At 37.8% G+C, this 21,604-nt stretch overlaps 1 protein-coding gene across 3 annotated transcripts in view; it reads left to right on the top strand.

The window, feature by feature from the left end:
* The window catches only part of Gria3 (glutamate ionotropic receptor AMPA type subunit 3), a 291,489-nt gene that overhangs the window by 260,729 nt on the left and 9,156 nt on the right, over positions 1–21,604 (top strand). For 2 of the 3 annotated variants that reach the window (XM_048336456.1, XM_048336457.1), the window contains exon 13: positions 6,818–7,065. In XM_048336456.1, the coding sequence (XP_048192413.1) occupies positions 6,818–7,065 (248 nt within the window). Of the gene's footprint in view, positions 1–6,817; positions 7,066–7,624; positions 7,740–21,604 lie in introns of all 3 variants that reach the window. The other variant, XM_048336455.1, reaches the window with a different exon arrangement.

Genomic DNA, 21,604 nt, shown 5'->3' with positions numbered 1-21,604 from the left:
TTGCCCATCACTTATAAAATGACAATTTACTCTTTCATTCCACAAATATTAATTGAGCACTGTTAGGTCCAGACATTATTCTTAGTGCTTGAGGATTAGGCAATCCACACACAGTAGCTGCTACCTAGACCTAATTTACTGGGGGTCTTGGGGTTTAAATGAAACAACTTGTAAAATTGTCTTGGCAACCAAAAAGATATAAGAAAATATAAGGTTTAAAGACATTCAATGAGCTCCTGCTTCTAGTAATGACAGATCTAAGGGGTGTGTCAATAAGGAAGGGGAAGAGACTATCTGTGGCAAAAACCTCCATGGGTCTAAACCTACTATTGGAAATGTTTACTGTCATAGTCATAACTTTAAGAATTTCTATAAAGCTGAGACCTATGTCAAAAGACCTTGAAAGTAGACCTATCCCATCTGGACCTTCCCCCTCCCCGTCTTAAGGAGAGGTAAGATTAAGGAAGGAAGGGGGGTGCTGTTGCATTGTTATCTTCCACTCCTCATGCTTATCTTATAAGGGGTATCTTTCTTTATCCCAGGATTTGATAAACTCTTTGGGAAAATATTTGCTCCTGAATGTTCAGAAGGAAACATAAAAAGACACAATAACTGGGTGCTGGTAGCTCATGCCTATAATCCTAGCTACTTAGGAGGCTGAGATCTGATGATCATGGTTTGAAGCCAGCCCCTGCAGGAAAATCCATGAGACTCTCATCTCCAATAAACTATTCAGAAAAAGCCAGAAGTGGTGCTATGACTCAAGTGGTAGAACTCTAATGTTGAGCACAGAGGCATGGAGGCCCTGAGTTCAAGCCACAGGAGGAGAAAAAAAGACACAGTAGTTCTATAAATACCCAGTTCAGGCAAACTGAAGCCCAAAACCACCCTTTTCAAGTTGTAGCAGCTAGCAATAAAATATAAACCTTTCTTAACAGCAGAAATGTGGCAATGAGCTAAATAATTCCGAAGGAAAAGGATATTATAATTTACAATTATATTCTCTTAATTAAAGGCTCACTCTAGAGAAGAAGGAAAAAACTACAAAACATAAATTTGAAGAGGAAAATTTGCCATCCTACCCATTTTTCCTCTACCAAGAAAATTCTAAAACTGAGAAGTCAGATGTTATTAATGGCAGACCATGGACAGTCCCCAAGAATATGCCTAGAGACCCAAGTATGCCAACAGCATTTAAGTATATGATAGTCCTGATAAAATGAAGCAAGAATTGCATCAGTATGGGACCAAAGTAATTTATAATGCTATTAAAATAAATTCTGCCACTAAAATAAATTAGTCTACCTTTATTTGAAAAACACATAAGTTTTTCAGTTTCCTGTGTTCTGGGCACCATGCTAAGATATTAGCCCATTTCATTTCTCCCAATAATCCTCTGAAACCATCCTATTTTACCTTTAAGGAAACTGAGACATAGAGGCTAATTTATGCACCTAGAGAGTAGAATTCAAACCCAAGTCGTCTGACTCCACACTCTTAACTTTAATATTAGATACACAGTTACCCCATACTTACATGAGTCTACAGAAGAATACCTTTCAACACTATAGGGTCACTGGATGCCAAATGACTAGGAACAACCAACATCACTACTAAGAAATACAAGGGCTGGGTGGTGGCCAAAGTGACTCACAAAAATCACTTGTTGGGCTAGGAATATGGCCTAGTGGCAAGAGTGCTTGCTTCATATACATGAAGCCCTGGGTTCAATTCCCCAGCACCACATGTATAGAAAACGGCCAGAAGTAGCGCTGTGGCTCAAGTGGCAGAGTGCTAGCCTTGAGCAAAAAAGAAGCCAGGGGGGCTGGGAATATGGCCTAGTGGCAAGAGTGCTTGCCTCATATACATGAGGCCCTGGGTTCGATTCCTCAGCACCACATATACAGAAAATGGCCAGAAGTGGCGCTGGGACTCAAGTGGCAGAGTGCTAGCCTTGAGCAAAAAAGAAGCCAGGGACAGTGCTCAAGCCCTGAATCCAAGGCACAGGATTGGAAGAAAAAAAAAATCACTTGTTTCCATGCATCAGATTTCCAGGGCCTACAGACTCAAAATTTTTACCTTCCCAAACAGAAAATTTTAGCTGTGGCCCCTAGCTACTTAATGTTTGAAAGATCAAAGTTCAAAGCCAGTTCAGGAAAAAAACAAAAGCAAATATAAAGCACTCCTTCACAATAACCAGCAAAGACGTGGGCTAGAGTTATAACTCTTATGGTAGAGCAACAAGGACTTGAGTTCAAACCTTTGAAAAAATATATATATTTCTACATCTTTTCATGATTTATTACCAACAATTGGAACTATGGTTGTCAAATCTACTAATGCCAGAATTGTACCTGATCTACTATTTTGGATTAATCTGTTCCTCCTCCATCTCTATATTTTTTTCTTTGGATTTTCATTGCTAATTATCTAACAGTGCTATAAAAATTCATATGCTCTCTGAATAACTTTTGTTTGTTCCTTCTGTAACACAAAATGGTGACTATGGGACGAAACAAATTAATTGTGGCAGGTTAGAAAAAAATGAATTTGTCATTACATATCATGTCATAATATTTTTTTTCATTTCTCCCAGATGACTGAACTAAGATTCAATCACTTTTATTGCCTTTGGTATTTTAGCCAAAATAAGATAGATGGAAAAAAATTTCTAGGATTTTCTCATTTGTGAACCATTTCTTTTTCCCCCATCTGGCCTTCTTCAGAATCTAGTCATCAACTTGGACCTCATCATTTCTACCATTTACTAACTTATCATTTACTATATTCATTAATAAATGTTTCATGTACACCACACACATATAAAGTGTTCACTTCTAATACCATCATTTATTCTCATATGAATGCATCATTACCTACAGAAATAAAACCTTTAACCTGTATCAGCAATCAAATAGCTCCAGTAAATGATGAGTCCCAATTATAGAGCTGTTAGATCAAAATTCATGGACTCTTTTGCCCTTGACCTGTAAATTTATTTTTGGAAGTAATGATCTGTTTGCATATAACGTAAGAAACAAATTCTTTGGAAACTGCCTCTACCCCACCCTAATTTATGCTAAGCTGTGATTGTGCCAAATCAAAGAATGTCAAATTACCTCTCCATAAAGATACAAAAATATATGGCCAAAACAATATTTTCAATAATGTTGAAAAATTGGAATTGACATGAGTCCTTTGACAAGGAATTGGGCTTTGTTATAGGAATCTCCATACTGATCTCCATAGTGGTTGCACTCATTTATATTCCCACTATGAGCATGCAAGTGCCTCTGTTGTTTTCTGATATATAATTCATTGGAATACACACACACACACACACACACACACACACACACATATTCAAGAGTGGTACTGGTAAATCATACAGAAGTCCTATTTTTTTAGTTTTTGAAGAACCTACATATTGATTTCTCTAGTGGTTATACCAGCTTACATTCTCACCAACAGTATATAAGGGTTCCTTTGCCCCCACATCCTCTCCAACTTTTGTTGTTTGTGTTCTTGATGATGACCATTCAGTCTGGAATGAGGTAGAATTTCTTGGTGGGCTTTTTGGGGGGAGGGGGTTGTTGTTGTTTTTTGTCAGTCATGGGGCTTGAACTCTGGGCCTGGGCACTGTCCCTGAGCTCTTCAGCTCAAGGCTAGTGCTCTACTACATTGAGCCACACTTCTGGTGGTTTATTGGATATAAGTCTCGCTGATTTTCTTTTTTTTTTTTTTGGCCCTTCCTGGGGCTTGGATTCAAGGCCTAAGCACTGTCCCTGGCTTCCTTTTGCTCAAGGCTAGCACTCTGCTACTTGAGCCACAGCACCACTTCTGGCCATTTTTTCTATATATGTGGTGCTGGGGAATTGAACCCAGGGCTTCATGTATATGAGACAAGCACTCTTGCCACTAGGCCATATCCCCAGCCCCGGTCTCACTGATTTTCTTGCCTGGGCTGGCTTTGAACCATGATCCTCAGATCTAAGCTTCCTGAGTAGCTAGGATTATAGACGTGAGCCACCAGTACCTGGCTCAGTATTGTTTTAATTTCCTTTACGGGTGGAGATGTTGAACATTTCTTCATGTGTTCATTTGTCAATGACTTTCAGATAACTGGACTAAATAAGATTCAATCACTCTTCTCGGCAGTTCTCTTGAAAACTGTTTCTTCAATTACTAAAAACTAAAACTTGATCCTGCTATTCTACTCTTGGATATATATCTGAAAGAATGCAAATTAACATATAATAGAGACATGTCTACGCCCATGTTTATTGCAGAATTATTCACAATAGCCATGCTATGGAATCCATCTAGGTGTCCAACAATTTACAAGTCAATAAAGAAAATGTGACATATACACAATGGAGTATTATTCAGTCACAAAGAAGAATGATATTGTCTTTACAGGAAGATTGATAGAACTAAAGATCATTATGTTGAATAAGATAAGTCAAGCCCAGAAAGACAAATACCACATGTTTTCATATATGTGCAGAATCCAGACATCATCATCATCATAATATGATAATGATGGTAGTAAAAGGGAAGATGAGCTAGTAAGAGTGGGAAAGAGTAAGACAAAGATGGTAAGGGTGAATACTATGAAAATTCAGTAAATGTATATGCATGAAAATAACATAATGTCAGCCACTAAAAATTGTAAAAATTTGAGGAAGCAGTTAAAAGGCTTAAGAAACTTTAAGATAAGGGTTGAATTTTACGAAAGTACATTATATGAAGAAGTAGAAATTGACCCTTTTGTAAAATTAATATATTAATATATTAATATTAATATGTTTGTTATTATTATATGTAAAAATTAATATTTTATATATTTATATATTAATAAAAAGGTGAGTTGGATAAGCAAAACTTAGTGCATTCTTAAATTGAAGTGTTTTACTGCCAGATGTGTTTATTCTGGTAAAACCCTAAAGTGATACAAGAAAGTAATGAAGAGCAAATTATGATAGTGATTATCTTCAGTGAATGGAAGAGATACACAACTAGGGAAGACAGATAATCATATTTCAACCAAATACATAGTATTTTATTTCTATTATTTGCACATAATACTTAACATCTTTGTGGCAAGTTTTTGCATTACTTTTGTGTATTTCTGTGTGCCTCCAATAACAAGAAGCCAAAAGGAGTTTTTAATCTGTTGTGGTGAAACATCTAGGGGTGTCATGTATATTTATTTCTAGACTCAACAATTTAAGAGATATGTCATCAATTGGAATGAGTCTACGTATGAAAGAATAAAGTGTGAGAGTTCTAGAAAAACTTTCAGTCTGTGGCGTGTCACCTAATAAAGAGGTCAAGAGAAATCATAATAAAAGCCTTGCAGTATTTGAAGGCTCATCTTAAAGAACAGCCATAATTTTTTTTACATAGCATACGCAGTAGTATTAAAGGGTAGAGGTCACATAGGAACAAAGATCATTTTGGAACAATGAAGTACTTTCTTACAATAACTGATATGCCATACTGAGATAGGCTGATTACAAAATTGCACACTTCCAATGACTGTCGGGATAATGCAGGATAAGCACATAGCAGAATATCATGGGGAGGTTTCTTCACTGAAATAAAGATTGAAATAAGGAACTATTTTACAAACTACATCGTAAACAATTAGTGGAGCCATAAAACCCATTCAGTGGGCTATGGGTAGCATAAAATGAATTGGAAGCCAGGTGTCAGTGGCTCTCACCTGTAATCCTAGGTATGCAGGAGGCTGGGATCTGAGTATTGCGGTTCAAAGCCAGCCCAGGCAGGAAAGTCCATGAGACTCTTGTCTCCAATTTATCACAGAAAAAGCCAAAAGTGGTGTTGTGGCTCAAAGTGGTAGAGCACTAACTAGCCTCGAGCAAAAAGAGCTCAAGTATAGTGCCCAGGCCCAGAGTTCAAGCCCCAGGACTTCCCCCCCGTCAAAGTGATTTGGACATGCAAGTCAAATTATGAAATTAGCCTAGGTGCCCACTAACAATGAATGGGTAATGAAAATATGCTGTGCAGACACAATGGAGTTTTACTCAGTCATAAGGAAGTATGAAATCATATTGTTTACTGGGAAACTGATTGTTGAGCAAGATCAACCAGATAGAGAAAGACAGTTATTTCATATTTTTCCTCATTTAAAGAGTCTAGGGTGGAGGGAAGCAAAAACACTACCATCATGGAAGTGAAAGGGAGGTAAAAGGAGAAGAGAAAACGGAGAAGGACCTAGAAGCAATAGTAAGAGCATAGGTGAATATGATCAAAGTCCATTATATGTCCATGTAATGGAAATGCTAATAAAAATAAAATGTGTTAAAAATATCTGAGAGCATCACACATAGCAAAGGTGAGTGTGGTTTTGAGAAGCATGTTCTGGAAATATGTTGACAATTGTCTCAATGTGTCTACGTGGTTACAGTGCAATGTTTGTTTTTACTGTGGATTGTATTCCAAAATGTTTGAGCCAGGCACCAGTGGCTCACACCTGTATTCCTAGCCACTCAGGAGGCTGAGATCTGAGGATGGAGGTTTGAAGCCAGCCCCACAGAAAAATCCCCATGAGACTCTTATCTCCAATAAACTACTCAAAAAAGCTGGACGTGGTGCTGTGGCTCAAGTGGTAGAGTGCTAGCTTTGAGCACAAAGAGGGTCAGAGACAATGCCCAAGCCCTGAGTTCACCGGCGTGTGTGTGTGTGTGTGTGTGTGTGTGTGTGTGTGTGTGTGTGTGTTTGAAAAGAGCTAAACTGAAGCCTCTTCCAGAATTCTTATCTGGCAGTTTGAAGCAATCTTTCTTTGTTGCAGAGATCCAAAATTGCTGTATATGAGAAAATGTGGTCTTACATGAAATCGGCAGAGCCATCTGTGTTTACCAAAACAACAGCAGATGGAGTGGCCCGAGTGCGGAAGTCCAAGGGAAAGTTCGCCTTCCTGCTGGAGTCAACCATGAATGAGTACATTGAGCAGAGAAAACCCTGTGATACGATGAAAGTTGGTGGAAATCTGGATTCCAAAGGCTATGGTGTGGCAACCCCTAAAGGCTCAGCATTAAGGTGGGTGGAATAATATAACAATATCCGTGTTGTTATAGTATTCCACCTACCCTGATGCATTTTGTTGTCATTTTCTTTCTTGTGGATTTTGAGGTAACTTTTTAAAGTTTAAAATCTACAATATTCCATGGAGTTAAATAAGACGGTAAATTATGGTTTCATCTATTTAATGCATCCATTTTTTAATGTTCTCTCTCTATGTTGTCCTCTCTGACTGTTTGTTGCTGTTTTAATTTTACAGTTCAACGGCTTTTTCAATTTAAATGGTAAAAGCCAAGTTATGGTGCCATATGTGACGAATGTTAATTGCATGGATGTGGTGTTCTTGTTACTTTTTTTCTCAAAGACAATTTCCCCATCCCGCACACTTCAGTTTTGAGCAAATGTTATCCTCCATGCCACCTTCCAATATTTAACCCTGTATTTGCTGTACAGACATTTTTATAGCTCCACGTTCTGTGAAATTTAGCCAATTTGTCCTCTTGTGCTCCTTTTTATACGTTAACGATTTCCTAAGCATTTGTGCATTTTCTTACAAGTTATGTTTTATCGTTTCAAGAAATGCTGTTAACCTGGCAGTATTAAAACTGAATGAGCAAGGCCTCTTGGACAAATTGAAAAACAAATGGTGGTACGACAAAGGAGAGTGCGGCAGCGGGGGCGGTGACTCCAAGGTCAGCCTCAATGTCACCACAACCGGGTACCCTTAGTGACGAGTAATCGGCAAGACTGTTATCTTATTATTGAGGAGAGAGCACAAGACTCACACATAAAGTGGAATGACTAGGTTATTCCCCTGCCTGGCAGCTTTGGGAACCAGAAAGACTTTAGGGCTCTGCCCACACTTTTGATCTAACTTGGGTCCCTTCTTAAACTCCCAGACAGAGACTCCCTGACCACACACTCCTTCCTTTCCCTCACACAACAGACCGGTTGCCTGATAAAGGCTGTAGTATGGGTTTCAATGCCCTAAGCTTTCAAGAACCCAAGGCTTTCCTAAGAGACACCCCACCCGCCTCAGTTGAGTAGTGTGAGAAATCAGTTCCATCTCCTGAATGGTCCAGGATATAGTTGGTTTGTTTTCTTTAGGGTATGATGGTTGCTCAAAGAGTTTGGCTGATTGCATAGGAGTGACTTCTTCGATTATGTGTATGAGTGATGACATGATGTTCTCTATACATGATGGCCCATTTAAGCAGGCCCCACTTAACTTGAAAACCAAATAATAAGATCAATTTCAAGTTAAATGGGGTCTTTCTTTGGTAGGTCACCACGTGCAGAGACTTTACAAAGACTTGTTGTGTATTTAACCAAGTGCGTCACCTAACTGTGATACTATGTGTGTGTGAATTCCTGATTTGGCTTCTCCTTAGCCATGTTCTTGGTTCAGGTAGGTCTGATTGTTATCCAGGCTGCCATCATGAGAAACCCCATCTTACTTGGCATTGCTCTGGTTCCTAACACTCTTCCGGGTTAGAATGAATGAATGAATAATCAACCAAGCAACAAGAAATACCGACTCACTCAGAAGCCAAGATACCAAGTCATGGAAAGACACATTGGGTAAGTACAGGAGAGGACCTGAAAACAGAATCCTCGGTGACCCAAGGGGCATGAGAATGATATTGAAGCATGTGAGATCAGCTCTTGTACAACCAAGATACCATGGGCATCTTAAGGTGAAGAAAAGTGTTTTCCCAACCACACAGGAACAGACAGGCAAGCCAAAACTTTTCTCCTTCAGACACAATGGTTGTACCTCTGCTTCTCTCTTCCCCTCTCCATCCCTCAGGATCCTGGCAAAACAAGTTAGTTTTCCATTCTTCAGTATAATGTTTGGAAACATTGATCCAGAGCACTTCCAAAGAACTAATTTAAATACAACTGACTTCAGCTTATACTCTTACCAGGCATTGGCAAGGCCTTCTATTGTAAAACCTTGATTAACGAAAACTCACCCAACTAGTACCCCAACTAACTGAATTGCCCCCTTTCAGAGCTTCACAATGATGAGACAGCATCAGTAGTACCCAAAAAGAAGACCTCAAGGAATTGATTTTTTAAATCATTTTCCAAGATATAACCTGTGGTTAAGTTACATTCAGCTGGCTCTGCTGTAACTTCTCTCCACCTGGATTGACCCTCAGACATTAGAGGCTTCTTCCCTGGGGCAAGAAAATGGATACAAGCATATTAAGAAAACATGTTGCTAGCCAAGAATGAAACAAAGTGAGAATTCTTATTGAAAATTCCTTCATCCCTTATGGATTCCAATTAATCAAGGTTTTACTATGTGTCCAAAGCTGTAATTTCCTTTCCTACCAATGTGAACTGATGACATTGACAATTTAGCCAAGGTTTTGGTTTATTTGATTTTTTTTACAGTGGCTAAAGTGATATCCCAAGTATTTAGCACCTTCTTCCTGGTCTTTTTCTCATGGTATTTAGGCCACCAAGAACCTAATTGTATCACTGAAGTAAATGGCAGCATGAAATTTGAGTTGGATTGGATACCTTGCTCTCCTGAACTCATCATGCATACTCAGCATGGTTTAAAAGGCGCCATGGACTATATCAAGATGACTTTAAATAATTCACATGATGCAAGTGCCCAGAAGTTTTCAAATAACTAAGCGTTTGGTGTTAGATAAACAAAAAAACTGCATGTATTGGGCTGAATTTTTACTTTTCACCTAGATGCTTTGGTATCATGAAGACCCCAAAACTTTAATCCAGCTATTTGCTAATTACAGCCATCAATCAAGCTCTTTTTTTCCTCAGCTAGTACTGCCTCAAAGTTGTCTTAAAACAAGTAACTTTGTTGCTAGCTCACAATTTCCAGATATCTGAATTTTGATATGCAAATAGAAATTACTTCAATAGATCCTAAATGTTTCAAACTTCTTTGACTAGATTGCTACCTTCTAGGCATCTTTTCCAGTCACTTTTCTTGATCATTCCTTCAGCCAACCTTTTGAAATGTGTCAACCCCTTTCTCAACTGTGGATAATATTATGATCAAGTCGGTGTGCATCCGATACCTATTGTACCCATGGATTACCAAGGAGCTTGCCTTTGTCTTCTTCCTTCTTGGCTATATGGTGTTCTCTGAGAGTGAGCAAGAAAAGGGGCAAGAAATGAACTTAACTTTTTCATCACTACTTAGTGATGATGTTAAACCCAAATCAGAAATGGAGGAAGAAATGGCAATGAAGCCTCCTTAAATTGAAGCTCTATAATTAATCATTTCTGATAAACTCGACAGTGACCAGTTTACAAATTAAGTTTACATTATTAGGGATAGGGATAAGAGAGGTTTGTTAAGCAAATGAACAGTTTAGACTAGATTTTCAATTGAATTGTTCCTTAAGAGAACAAACTCTGTTTCAATTAGTGGAAACACTTATTAAATGTAATCATATTCTTTATAAATCTGCTAAAATAGTTCTCATAAGGAGCTCTCCTAAGGTAATACTTCATTGCTACTTTGAATTACAAAACAGTTAAAATCGTTAAAGGGTCATTCTTCAGACTTATTTTGTAATTCAACACTTGCTTTACTCATTCACATGATCTATTCCCTCTGTTAGTTCAAATCAATGAAATTTTACAATACTAACAAAATGGTTTGAGAATTATACTTCTTTATTTTATCCTGGCCCCACTTAACTTGACAACTGACTACTGAACATAGCGTTATTTTACAGAGACACTGAGACCCAGACATGATGGTGACTTTGAGAAGGTCATACAGCTAATGCTGTCACAAATCTCCGTTGCCTTTCAGGGTCACCTCTTGTGATAAAATTGCAGGATGGCAATTCATTGCATCTACCCACTCAGTGAGCAATGTGAATCTGATTGCATGTGATATGTTTCCATAAGAATCAAGCTCGTTCTCAACTACTTTGGTTACTAGGCAAATGGCATATTTAAGTCATTTCAGCTCTCAGGGCTGATTACTAAAAATGACAATAACCACAAAGCATGGCATTTGTAAGTGCTTTTACTTTTTTCAGAAATGCTTTCACGCCTATTATCTCTGAAACCACGAGAGGAAGAAATACCTGTATTACTTATTTCTGTCTCCCTCCTGCAATGTTTAAATAATGATAAATTAGCAATGTGTTAAGCTGTTGACTTTTCCTCTCTGGCAAGACATTATACATTCAGTGCCCGTTCTAGAAATTCAGCATACTATGCAAAAGTAAAAATTTAAAAATACAGCAACTCTAAAGGTTGTTGTAAATGTACACATGCTTAAAACTAATGTAATAAATATTCTATTTATTTTATATGTAAGGAAATAAGGACAGGTCAGTCACTGTGGCAGACTCTGAACAAGACCTACACTGTCTATCTTTACCAATTTACCAAACTTAGGCTAATGAAACCTAAACAAAACAACTCTGATCTGTCCTTAATGGACTTTGAATGTGTAACAAAGGTTATAAATTCAACCTATTAGCTGAATATTTTAACTTTTAGATCACACTTTTGTGTTACTGTTTATTACAATAGGTGTGTAATTGCTGTGATTAAGTCAGTAAACTATAGTCAGGTGCCAGAGGCTCACACCTATAATCCTAGTTACTTAAGAGGCTGAGATCTGAGGACCCCAGTTTGAAACCAGCCAGGACCAGAAAGTTCATGAGACTCTTATCTCCAATTAACCACCAAAAAGCTAGAAGTGGAGCTGTGGCTCAAGTGGTAGAGTGACAGCTTTGAGCAAAAAGGGTAAGGAAAGCACCAGGCCTTGTGTTCAAACCATGGGACTGGCACCAAAAAAATGTCAGTAAATTGTATGAGTAACAAACCCAGATCATCAGGGGCTGTGTGACATAACTAGTGAAACTCTGCTGTAAACTAAAGCAGAATGGAGACTCACCTGGTGAGCCTCTTTTCACAGATATTACCCCCAAGGTTAACATTTTTCTGATCTTCCACCCATCCAGTTCATTCCTTTAATCTTGGGTAAAGGGTGAAAGCTTGAATTTCCCATCTTTATCTTACTAGAAGGAATGTGTCAGTCAATCAAACACTTGTGATTAGGTGACAAATTTTATTACAAATATTAACTTACCTCACCCTACATTTGTACCTGGTTTTAATAGGAATGTAAGTCCACTTCCAATGTCAGCATTTTCTGAGGTGAAAAGCAACACATAATGTGTACTTTGGCAAAAAATTGAACAGATATTTAAGTAGAGCCATTCTGAGCTTATTAACTACAACGAAAATTTTACAATGAGGGAATTGCCTTCACTTTTAAGGTCTATGGGAAATTAAAAACAAGGAAGCACCATTCAGATAAACCTCACCTATTTAAATAAATGATAGGAAAATCATTATGACTTTAAAGAATATTGAAAATAAATGCAATTGAAATTCACAGGAGCTAGAGGAAATTGACATTGGGAAAAACCCAGGGAATTATTTTAATAGATTCAAAAATGTTTTGCAATTAAAATTATGTGTTTCCTCTCATATGGGTACTGTTATAGTACCTTAAAAGTTTGTTCTCTTAAGAAATTCAAATTTGTTCTTCCTCCCTATCCCTAACAATATATTTTTAATTCTCATGTATCTGCTTAGCAAGCATTTTATTCAAAGATAGGAAAACATGATTCTTTTAGACAGCCTGTTTCCAAATGCCCTCAGCTCAATAGTTGGTGTTACATAGAGGAACGAAGTTGCAACTGTATTTCCTGTGTGTATAAACGAGATCTTCAGTTTTTATGTACTTCTTCTCCTCCTCCTCCTCCTCCTCCTCCTCCTCCTCCTCCTCCTCCTCCTCCTCCTCCTCCTCCTCCTCCTCCTCCTCCTCCTCCTCCTTTTCCTCCTCTTCCTCCTCTTCCTCCTCCTCCTCCTTCTTCTTCGTCTTTTCCTCCTCTTCTTCGTCTTTTCTTCCTCTTCTTCTCTGTTTGTCTACAATTCCCTTCTACTATGGCACAGTCTCTTAATCACTTCTCTTCCACACCCAGAATTTTTTTGACATTCTTGGGCTTTAGGTAATGGATATGAATCTGCATCTACCTTTCCCTGCAACAAAATGGACCTTGTATTGGCAGGAGCCATTCCTCAAGGTATACATTTTGGATACACAGAGTTAAGATGGATCCCAATGACTGTTTGACACTGTTACATGTATAGGCAAGAACCATTACAGATTGATGGCACTCCCTGAGCCTAGCAGAAGTTCCTGTGAATCCCCAACACTCTGGTTTGAGATCAAGGAGTAGGGTGAGTATATTATGCTCTTCGTTGGTTTGCATGTTACTGTGCTGATACTGCCTCCTGGAAGTATGAAGAACCTGACAGTTTTCTTCCCTGGTAGTGACTAAATGTGCTCATTGAACTTACTCAGGTCTTTCTCCCAAGAACACATCCTCATTTTCTCTCAAATGGCTGCTTCAAACAAAGGATCCATTTCCCTAAGAACTGAACCAATACAGTGGCTACCAAAACCATTGATTTTGCCAAATACCAAACCGGAAAAAATGTAATCCAGAAAAGAAAATATTCTTAATTATTCCATTCTTTGAATTTTTTAATTGACTGTTGTGGCCTTAACATTTCTATGACTAAGACATGATTGTTTGCCTTTGGTGTTATCCTGATAACATGAGTGTGTTTCTTATTGATAAATACTGAGCAAATGTCCAACATCAGAGGAACAGAAAGAGCAGAAGTAGTGAAAAGCCTGAAGGTAAGAATGCTGTTAAACAATAGTCAAGAGGAAAGACATCGTTGCATTGGCAAAGATTGAAATGGTGCATAGCAATGCTTTTTCTGCCCCTTGAAGACCAAATCACTTGGTTTCCTTTCACTTGGAGAGGTTATAGGACCACACTGACTGAAAGGTAGGACAGCCATGGAAAAGGAGCAAGAACGTTTTGATGTGACTGAAATATTTGGTTAGGGTGGGAGTTTGGGTTGGTGGAGCTGGGAGGGGGAAATTTTCTCTTGTGGAGACCAGTTGAAATCCATTCTCTTTTGACTTTTTAGAGAGCGGTATAGCATTTGGCCCTTGGCACATGAGGCTGATACTCATTGGTCAGAGGTAGCAAAACTGTGGTCCAAGTGTGGGACTCAGCTTTTTGCTTAATTTTGTCTGGCACTGAAGCATATATGTCTCTAAACCTAGACTTAATGCAATAGCATACTTTGCTTTTAAACACAGTCACATATATATGCTATATGCGTATGTATATATGCATACATACACACACTCTACATATATGTGTATGTATACACACAAAGACACACATATACCATAAGACTGCTGGTATGTCCTATCTAGCACCACTGCTAGGAGTATAGGTGTAATGTGTGGATGATCGAATGTATGCCAGAAGAGGGAGCTATCTACCACTGACCTGACAACCAATATCCAACTTTCGGAACTGATTATAAACACAATTTGTTACAGTTGAATATAAGTGATGACTGACGGTTTGTCCATGGTTTATGCTAAGGAAAGGCTACTAGAGAAAAAAAGAAGATGGTACTATCCATCAGATTAAACACCAATGCATATTTTACCTAGAATCAAGGGAAGGAGCTAGATGTCTTCAGAAAAACCCCTTACCTCAATTTCTAATAAACTCAAGTAATACATATATAGAACACTAGGGACTGAAAGCTGTGGTCTAATATTTCCAGAAAAATACCTTCAGAAACATTCATCATTTCTGTTTGTGACCTCTGTTGGTGCCATTGAAATGAATTTTTTAATCCCCACATATGTACATAATAAAACTACCAACGTTCATAGTTTGAATTTTAATAGACACTTAAAAATAGATTTTTTGAGACCAGTACCTGGGTTATAAAATTTTTAAATAGATTTTTTTCTTCTTTAAGTTAATTTACTTTAGTGTTATTATAAAGGTGATGTACAAAGAGAATACAATTACATGAGTTAGGTGATGAGTACATACCCTTTTGTCCAGTGTCTTCTGTTCCCTCACTCCCTCTCATAATACCCATATGCACATTTTAACCCAAATACCCATGTGCACATTTTAACCCAAATTGACATTTTCAGCATAGTGTCTGTCCAGATCCCATTTTCTCTGTTAAGGACAAACTGGATTACAAATACTCCCAAAAAAATTAAGCTAAAGGAAATAACTCAAAACCGGTCATGAATTTTAATTCCCATTGTAGAGGCAGAAGCTGGACAAAGGTCTAATCTTGCAGAAATCCATCAAAGAAATTGATAACCTGTAGTCTATTACTTTGAATCTAAAAGCTCATCATATGGAAATGTCACTGACTTTATCCATATATCCCTAAGTTGCTTCTGGGGCTGCTATATTAGCACAACAACTCATTAGGAGGTTTCAGTCACTATCACTGTTCGGCCCTTAGTAAAATGACTCATAACTTTCAACTCCTAACATTATATGTATGCATTATTGAATTTGTTCTTTGCACTTACATTAAATTTTGATACCATTAGCAAGATGTTAAATAGGTTTAAGCTACACTTGTGAACTACATGGTTATAATACTCTCACAGATGGTTCTCACAGCCAGCCACTGCAAATTCAGCAAATCATTGTGCCTGCCCTTGTGGAATGAGAATCATTTGGGTGACTAGTGTCTGGTAACTCCAGTGGCTAGATGTGCACCTGTTCCTGGAGTGTGGGGAAAGCTCAGGCTAAGACTGAAATCATTTAAGGCCTCATTCTCCTACAATCCTGCAATGTAGAAACTATGTGAAAAGAATGGGATAGTATGTTTTTGTTTATCTCAAGACACCAGTACACTCTAGCACATGGCTTGCAACAGCTGTTAATATGCAGATAAATCTCTTGTCTGTGCATATCTCAATTTACAGAAAATAATTTGAAGCACCATATAGCAAATCCTATCATTTGACAAAAATTCTTTCCTTGCTCAATCATTAACTAATTGGCTTCAACTAAATAAAGCAAGACCAACCTATGCAGAGATGTCTGTGCCTGCTTACACATGCCTGTTATATTATTAGCACTGTTCGGGCTTCTCCAGAAAAGGTTGGCATGAATGACTGAGAAAAGGTGACTCATCACCATGTGAGTGCTTAATATAGGCAACTTGTTCTTATGAAAACCTGATATACCTTCAGTTTAAAAAGTCAGGAAATGGAGGATGACTATTCTCCTTCCATTGGGTTAAAGATACTTCTGAAAAATTCAAGCGAGCACTTGATAGGAAGAAGCAAGTTCTGGTAACTTGAAGCAAGGGTTTGCATGTAGGGTAGGACAAGGAAAGGCTTCCTGCTTAGGTTGGGGCCGATTTTTATTTATATTTCTTTTACTTCTCTGTGATATCTTTCTCTCTAACTCACATATTTATACATATACCTACTCCACCTAAGAGCACAGCTGAAAATCTTCTGGAAGCATTGAACAGGCATTTGCTGTTTAGATGTCACTACTCAGAAAGGAGAAGAACATATTAAGGGCAGACTATATCTCACAGTCTCTCAGGTGGATAAATCATACTAGATTTATCTGAATTCCTATATTTTCCAAGCTGATAGCCAGGTGAGTAGTATAAATTCCTATCTTGACCTTTCCAGGATGGCAAGATTCTTTAGAAGAATCAAATTGGCAATTGATCCACAAACCATCTTGTCTTCTCCTCTCCTATTACAATTCAACTTTGTTCCATAAACTTTATCTACCCCTTTAAGTACTTCCCTAAATCAAAATTTTTAAATAAATTAAGATGTTCTCTCAGAATATATAAAGCTATTATTTTGGTTTTTACATAAACAATTTCTACCTTCATCAAAAAAACAATGGCATTCTTATCCTAAAGTTCTCTCCATATGAAAAGTTTGCCATCATTGAAATAGCATTGATTCTTTGAGATGGCTGGTTGGCACATTTAAGCAATAGAGCCTAGAATCTAGACAGCCATCACCTGGAGAAGAGATGCTTTAGAACTTGAGCACAGACTTGGTAGCTGAGTTGGTGCCAGATGTGGATGGCAGAGATAAGAAATTTGTACCAACTAGTCATGTTTTCTTCAAAACAGAACTAAGCATTTTTATATTAAAATGTTATTTCTACATAAAAACTAAACAATTGTCACTCCATCACTAACCCACACATTTCGAATCAGCATCCTGATATGACTACCTAATTCACATTGGCTCACATTGGCTCAATATCTATTCAAATAATCAAGTGAATTTTTATGATTTGTGTACCATTGAACATATTCTTCTTAGGGAAACTTTACATTCTTCCCCTACCCATAAACATGTTTAAATAAAATAGAATGAAGAGTCATAGTATGTAAATAGTCTTTTCTTCATTCTCATTTCTAAGGAAGATCTGTATTTCAGCAAAGCATTTTGTTCAAATTTAAACGTGTGAATATTCTCACAACAAAATTTCAGGTATTGATAAGGGAGATATTTTTGACAGGGGACATTTGCAGACCCTCTGAAATTCTATCCTAAAGCCCTTGTATTTTTCCCTAAGTATAGTGACCCATGTCTTTGTCTTACGAGGGCTCTACTCACCAAAAATTTCTAGCAAGCCCCTCAAAAGGAGAATATTTGACTGATTTCCATGATAAAAATCTGACCTACTTTGTTTAATTCTTTCTGTTCTCTATTGAGGTGAGTACAATAAATATTTCTGACTTATAATTCCCTCAGGTATCAGTTAAGGGCCTGCAGTAATTGCTTGAAACATTACCCCGGAGACATCCTGCTTCATCACAGAGAAAGGCCCCAGCTGCAAAATATGCCCTTGCTAGGTTGATAGTTATTTGGAGAATGGTGGTCCCTGAAGAAAAAAATCATTATGGAGATCTAAGGCTGAAGAACAAAAATAAAGAGTACTACTACCCTTTTGTGTGTTTCACTGGAGAAAGCACACTATAGCATTGAGTGAATATTAATGTGCCATCTGGTCTACCCCATAACTTACTACACAAAAATGAACAGATTTGTTCAATCCATCCACACCTCAAAATCTTTATTGATAAAATATAGACCATAAATCTACCTTTTGGGAGTGATCACTAAACATGACCCATAATAACAATAATTAATATGATCGCATGAAGGTACTAGGTTGAAAAATAAAAGGTGTTCTTTGAGAAAAGCATCTAAGCTGAGATAAACATACATAAACATCCTTGCCTTTGAGGAGCACACAGATTAGTGGAAGTCATAAAACATGGGCAGAAACAATAAGGCAAGGTAAAGATAGTGTGGGGGGACAGAAGACATTGGAAGGAGAAGCAAAAATGGCTTCCTGAAAATAGCAACACTTAAAATAATCAAATATCCACCTAATTCCCTTTTCTTCATGCATACATGTGTGCACGTGTGCATGTGTGTGCGCCTATGTGTGTGTGTGTGTGTGTGTGTGTGTGTGTGTGTGTGTGTATGTTGAGAAGAGCATTCTTGGTTTTAACTTGACAATGCATCCAATAAGGTACAGTGAGAGAAAAACCTATATAGATTATAAAAAAAAAAAGCAGGGTTTTATTTCACTGCCACATTGGGAATTGAGTCTATCCCACTACTGTGCAGTTCTGAGAGATTTGGCTTTTAAAGTATTCTTTACCTGGAAGCTATCCTAACCTTGTTAAATGGTATTATCTGCAATTTCTGATTGCAGCTTTTAATGTTTCTTGCCTGTGCTACTGCTTGAAATGTTTGTTTTTCTCCCTCACTTTTATTTAAAAGTTATCAAATGCACATCGGTTCCCTGAAAAATTTCATAAACTCTAGTTTTCTCCAAAGGTTAACCTCCTAGAGTGTGTCACTTGCCAGGGTTCTCTAATGTCCTGGAGTATTTATGAAGAGATCTGGATGCCCAAAGGCCAGGTTTCTCAACCTCAGCATGCTTGGCTTATCCTCAACTAAATAGGATGTTTAACACTATCTCTAGACTACTCGCTGGATGCCTGCAACTTCTCCCACCTAGTTGTGATAAAAAAAAAATAATTCTAGACATTGTTAATGTTACCTGGAAGATACACAGCCCCCCTCCAGGTGAGAACTATTTCTCTAAGGTAACCTGCATTGTAACTGTGGAGGCCATGACAGTGAAGAGCAGCTACTCACCATCCAGTGAACACCACTGGATGACCAAAGGAAGGGATAGGCCATTTGTCAAAATTGTTCTCATACTAAGGCTGACATTTAGGCAAGAATGTATGGTGGCAGTGCAGATGGGACCCCTGACACAAGAAAAAAAAAAACTTCCCACCTCCAAAATCAGCACTTCTTATCCTTTTGCATTCCAAGATTCTTATACTCTTCAAAATTATTCGGAATCCAAGAAAAATTTATTTGTGTCATATCTATGAATATTCACAAAATCAAAAATTAAAGCTGAAGAATTCAAAATACTCTATTAATTTAAAAGATAAACAATATAAGTTAGCACATATACTATACTTCTATGAAAACCACTATATTTTTCCAAGGCAAAAATGGAAAAGTGAAAAAAGTGATGCTGTCCTATGTCACTCACTGCAAAGCTCTTTAATATCTAGCTTAATGTAAGAGAAGTCGGTTTTCATTTATTTCTCCTTTCAATCTATCATGATTTTTATACATCATGGAACCTCCAGGAAATTCTACTGTGCAATGGGAGAGAATAATGGTCAAAAGAGCAAGTACTGTCTTAGAACTACTCTAAAACTTTTGACTTCACAGACAGACAAAAAGGCTTCAAGGATCCACCTTGGGTTCCTGAACCACACTTTGAGAGCTGCTTCTCTAAACTAACATGCAACACTTTCATCCATCTATCTGACCTAAGGGCTGGCAAATGTTTTTATAAACCAGAATCACTAGAGAGTCTTTTGCAATAAAAAGAGGAAGCACAGAATGGAGGTGTGGTCCTGATTAGCTCTGGTCACCCCTATGTCATTTGAAAGCATCTTGCTCTACATCCTGAGACAACTTTAACATTGCTGTCTCACACTGGAACCTGGCTTAAATTATAGTATTGGGGGTCAAGAAGTAGTGATAATATAACAAATAATAAGAGAAGAGAAAGAGGCAGATAGTGGAGAGTAGGGGAGAAGGCAGCTCCAACATTGTTCTCAGGGCAACAGATGAACTTGCTCTCCTTTCAAAAAATTCTAACATTTAGCTGAGCTCACAGTGGTGAACTCACACCTATAATCCTAGCTAATCAGTAGGCTGAGATCTGAGGATCATGGTTTGAAGCCAGCCCGGGCAGAAAAGTCCATGAGACTCTTTTTCTAAAGTTACCACCAAAAAAACCCTAGAACCCTAAAAGCTCAGGGACAGCACTTAGGCCCAGAGTTCAATCTCCAGGACATGGGGGGGGGGGGGGCAGGTTGCGGAAATCCAGAGCTTAATGTGCACTGCTGGTACCTTACAGATACTCCAAGTTTTTAATGTCTTTTTGTTGCTTCATATTCCAAGCATTTAAGTAATGTTGGATTTGGGGTATTGATGGAAGTAACTTGTATAAAGCATAAAAGGACCTCAGTTGCCTTGTGATATACAAAATGAAGATAGTCTATCTCCAGGCCCTGCAACTAACCAAGAAAGTGCCATCCCCTCTCACATAAAGTTTATAGTTTTCCAAAGCTTAAAGCCTCTGAAATTGCATATTGTTTAAAAACGGTGTTACCTATCTCAGACTATCTCAAGATAGCATATCCCCTCTGTGCTCAACAGCAAAGGAAGGGAAGAAAGGAAATAGACTTTGGAACTTTGTATGATACCAACCTATTTGTGACTACAAGAAGTCTAGTTGACACCTGGATATGTTAATTTATACAATATATCCAAAATAATTTAAGAAAATTTTGTGACATATCCATGGTTTGATTACCTAAGTTTGTATGATCACCTCCATTTAAGGAAGTGATAGACCATTGTGTACTACTATCAACAATTTTATTCACATGAACACTATTTATTGTCTCACAATAGAATTATGCCACCCTCTCTGGACAATGCATTTTTACTTATTAGAAATTTGTCATTTAAAGTTGAATAAGTCCAAGGTAGTACATGTCTGAAATTTTAGTGGTGTGGAGGTAGAAGGAGAACAGCCTTGAGTTCAAGGCCAGCTTGGGCTGCACAAAACATTCAAAGACAGGTGGAACCAGCTAAGGAGATCTTGACTCAAAGGTTTATGAAACAGAAACAAAGCCAAAAAATAAGATAAAATTCAGTAGCTCTAAAAAGAGAAACATGAAGGTCATTATTCCTATTTTACAGCTAAAGAAAATCTCTCCGGAAAAAAAAAAACTTTATCCTATGACTAGTAGGGTTCCACATTTTTGCCCCATAACTCAAAATACAGTTCTTATATTTTAATTAGTACAAGACCAAAGAACTGGAGCAGTGGCCATCTCCTGGGGCTATATTATTTTCCCAGTTGGGGGAGTCTTATTTTAATTTGCTCTAGAGTGCTACCCAACAGTAGAAAAGTCAGTTTACCACTTTACATCATGCCATATTAACATTGAATTTTGAAGCAATCTGGCCCATTGGTTGATCAGAAACACCTTAGAGAGAAGCAGT

The sequence above is a fragment of the Perognathus longimembris genome, chromosome 28, assembly GCF_023159225.1.
Source record: "Perognathus longimembris pacificus isolate PPM17 chromosome 28, ASM2315922v1, whole genome shotgun sequence".
Taxonomy (NCBI): Eukaryota; Metazoa; Chordata; class Mammalia; order Rodentia; family Heteromyidae; genus Perognathus; species Perognathus longimembris.
The sequence above is the reverse complement of the archived record's forward strand: the minus strand, read 5'-3'. Positions and strand labels throughout refer to the sequence as shown.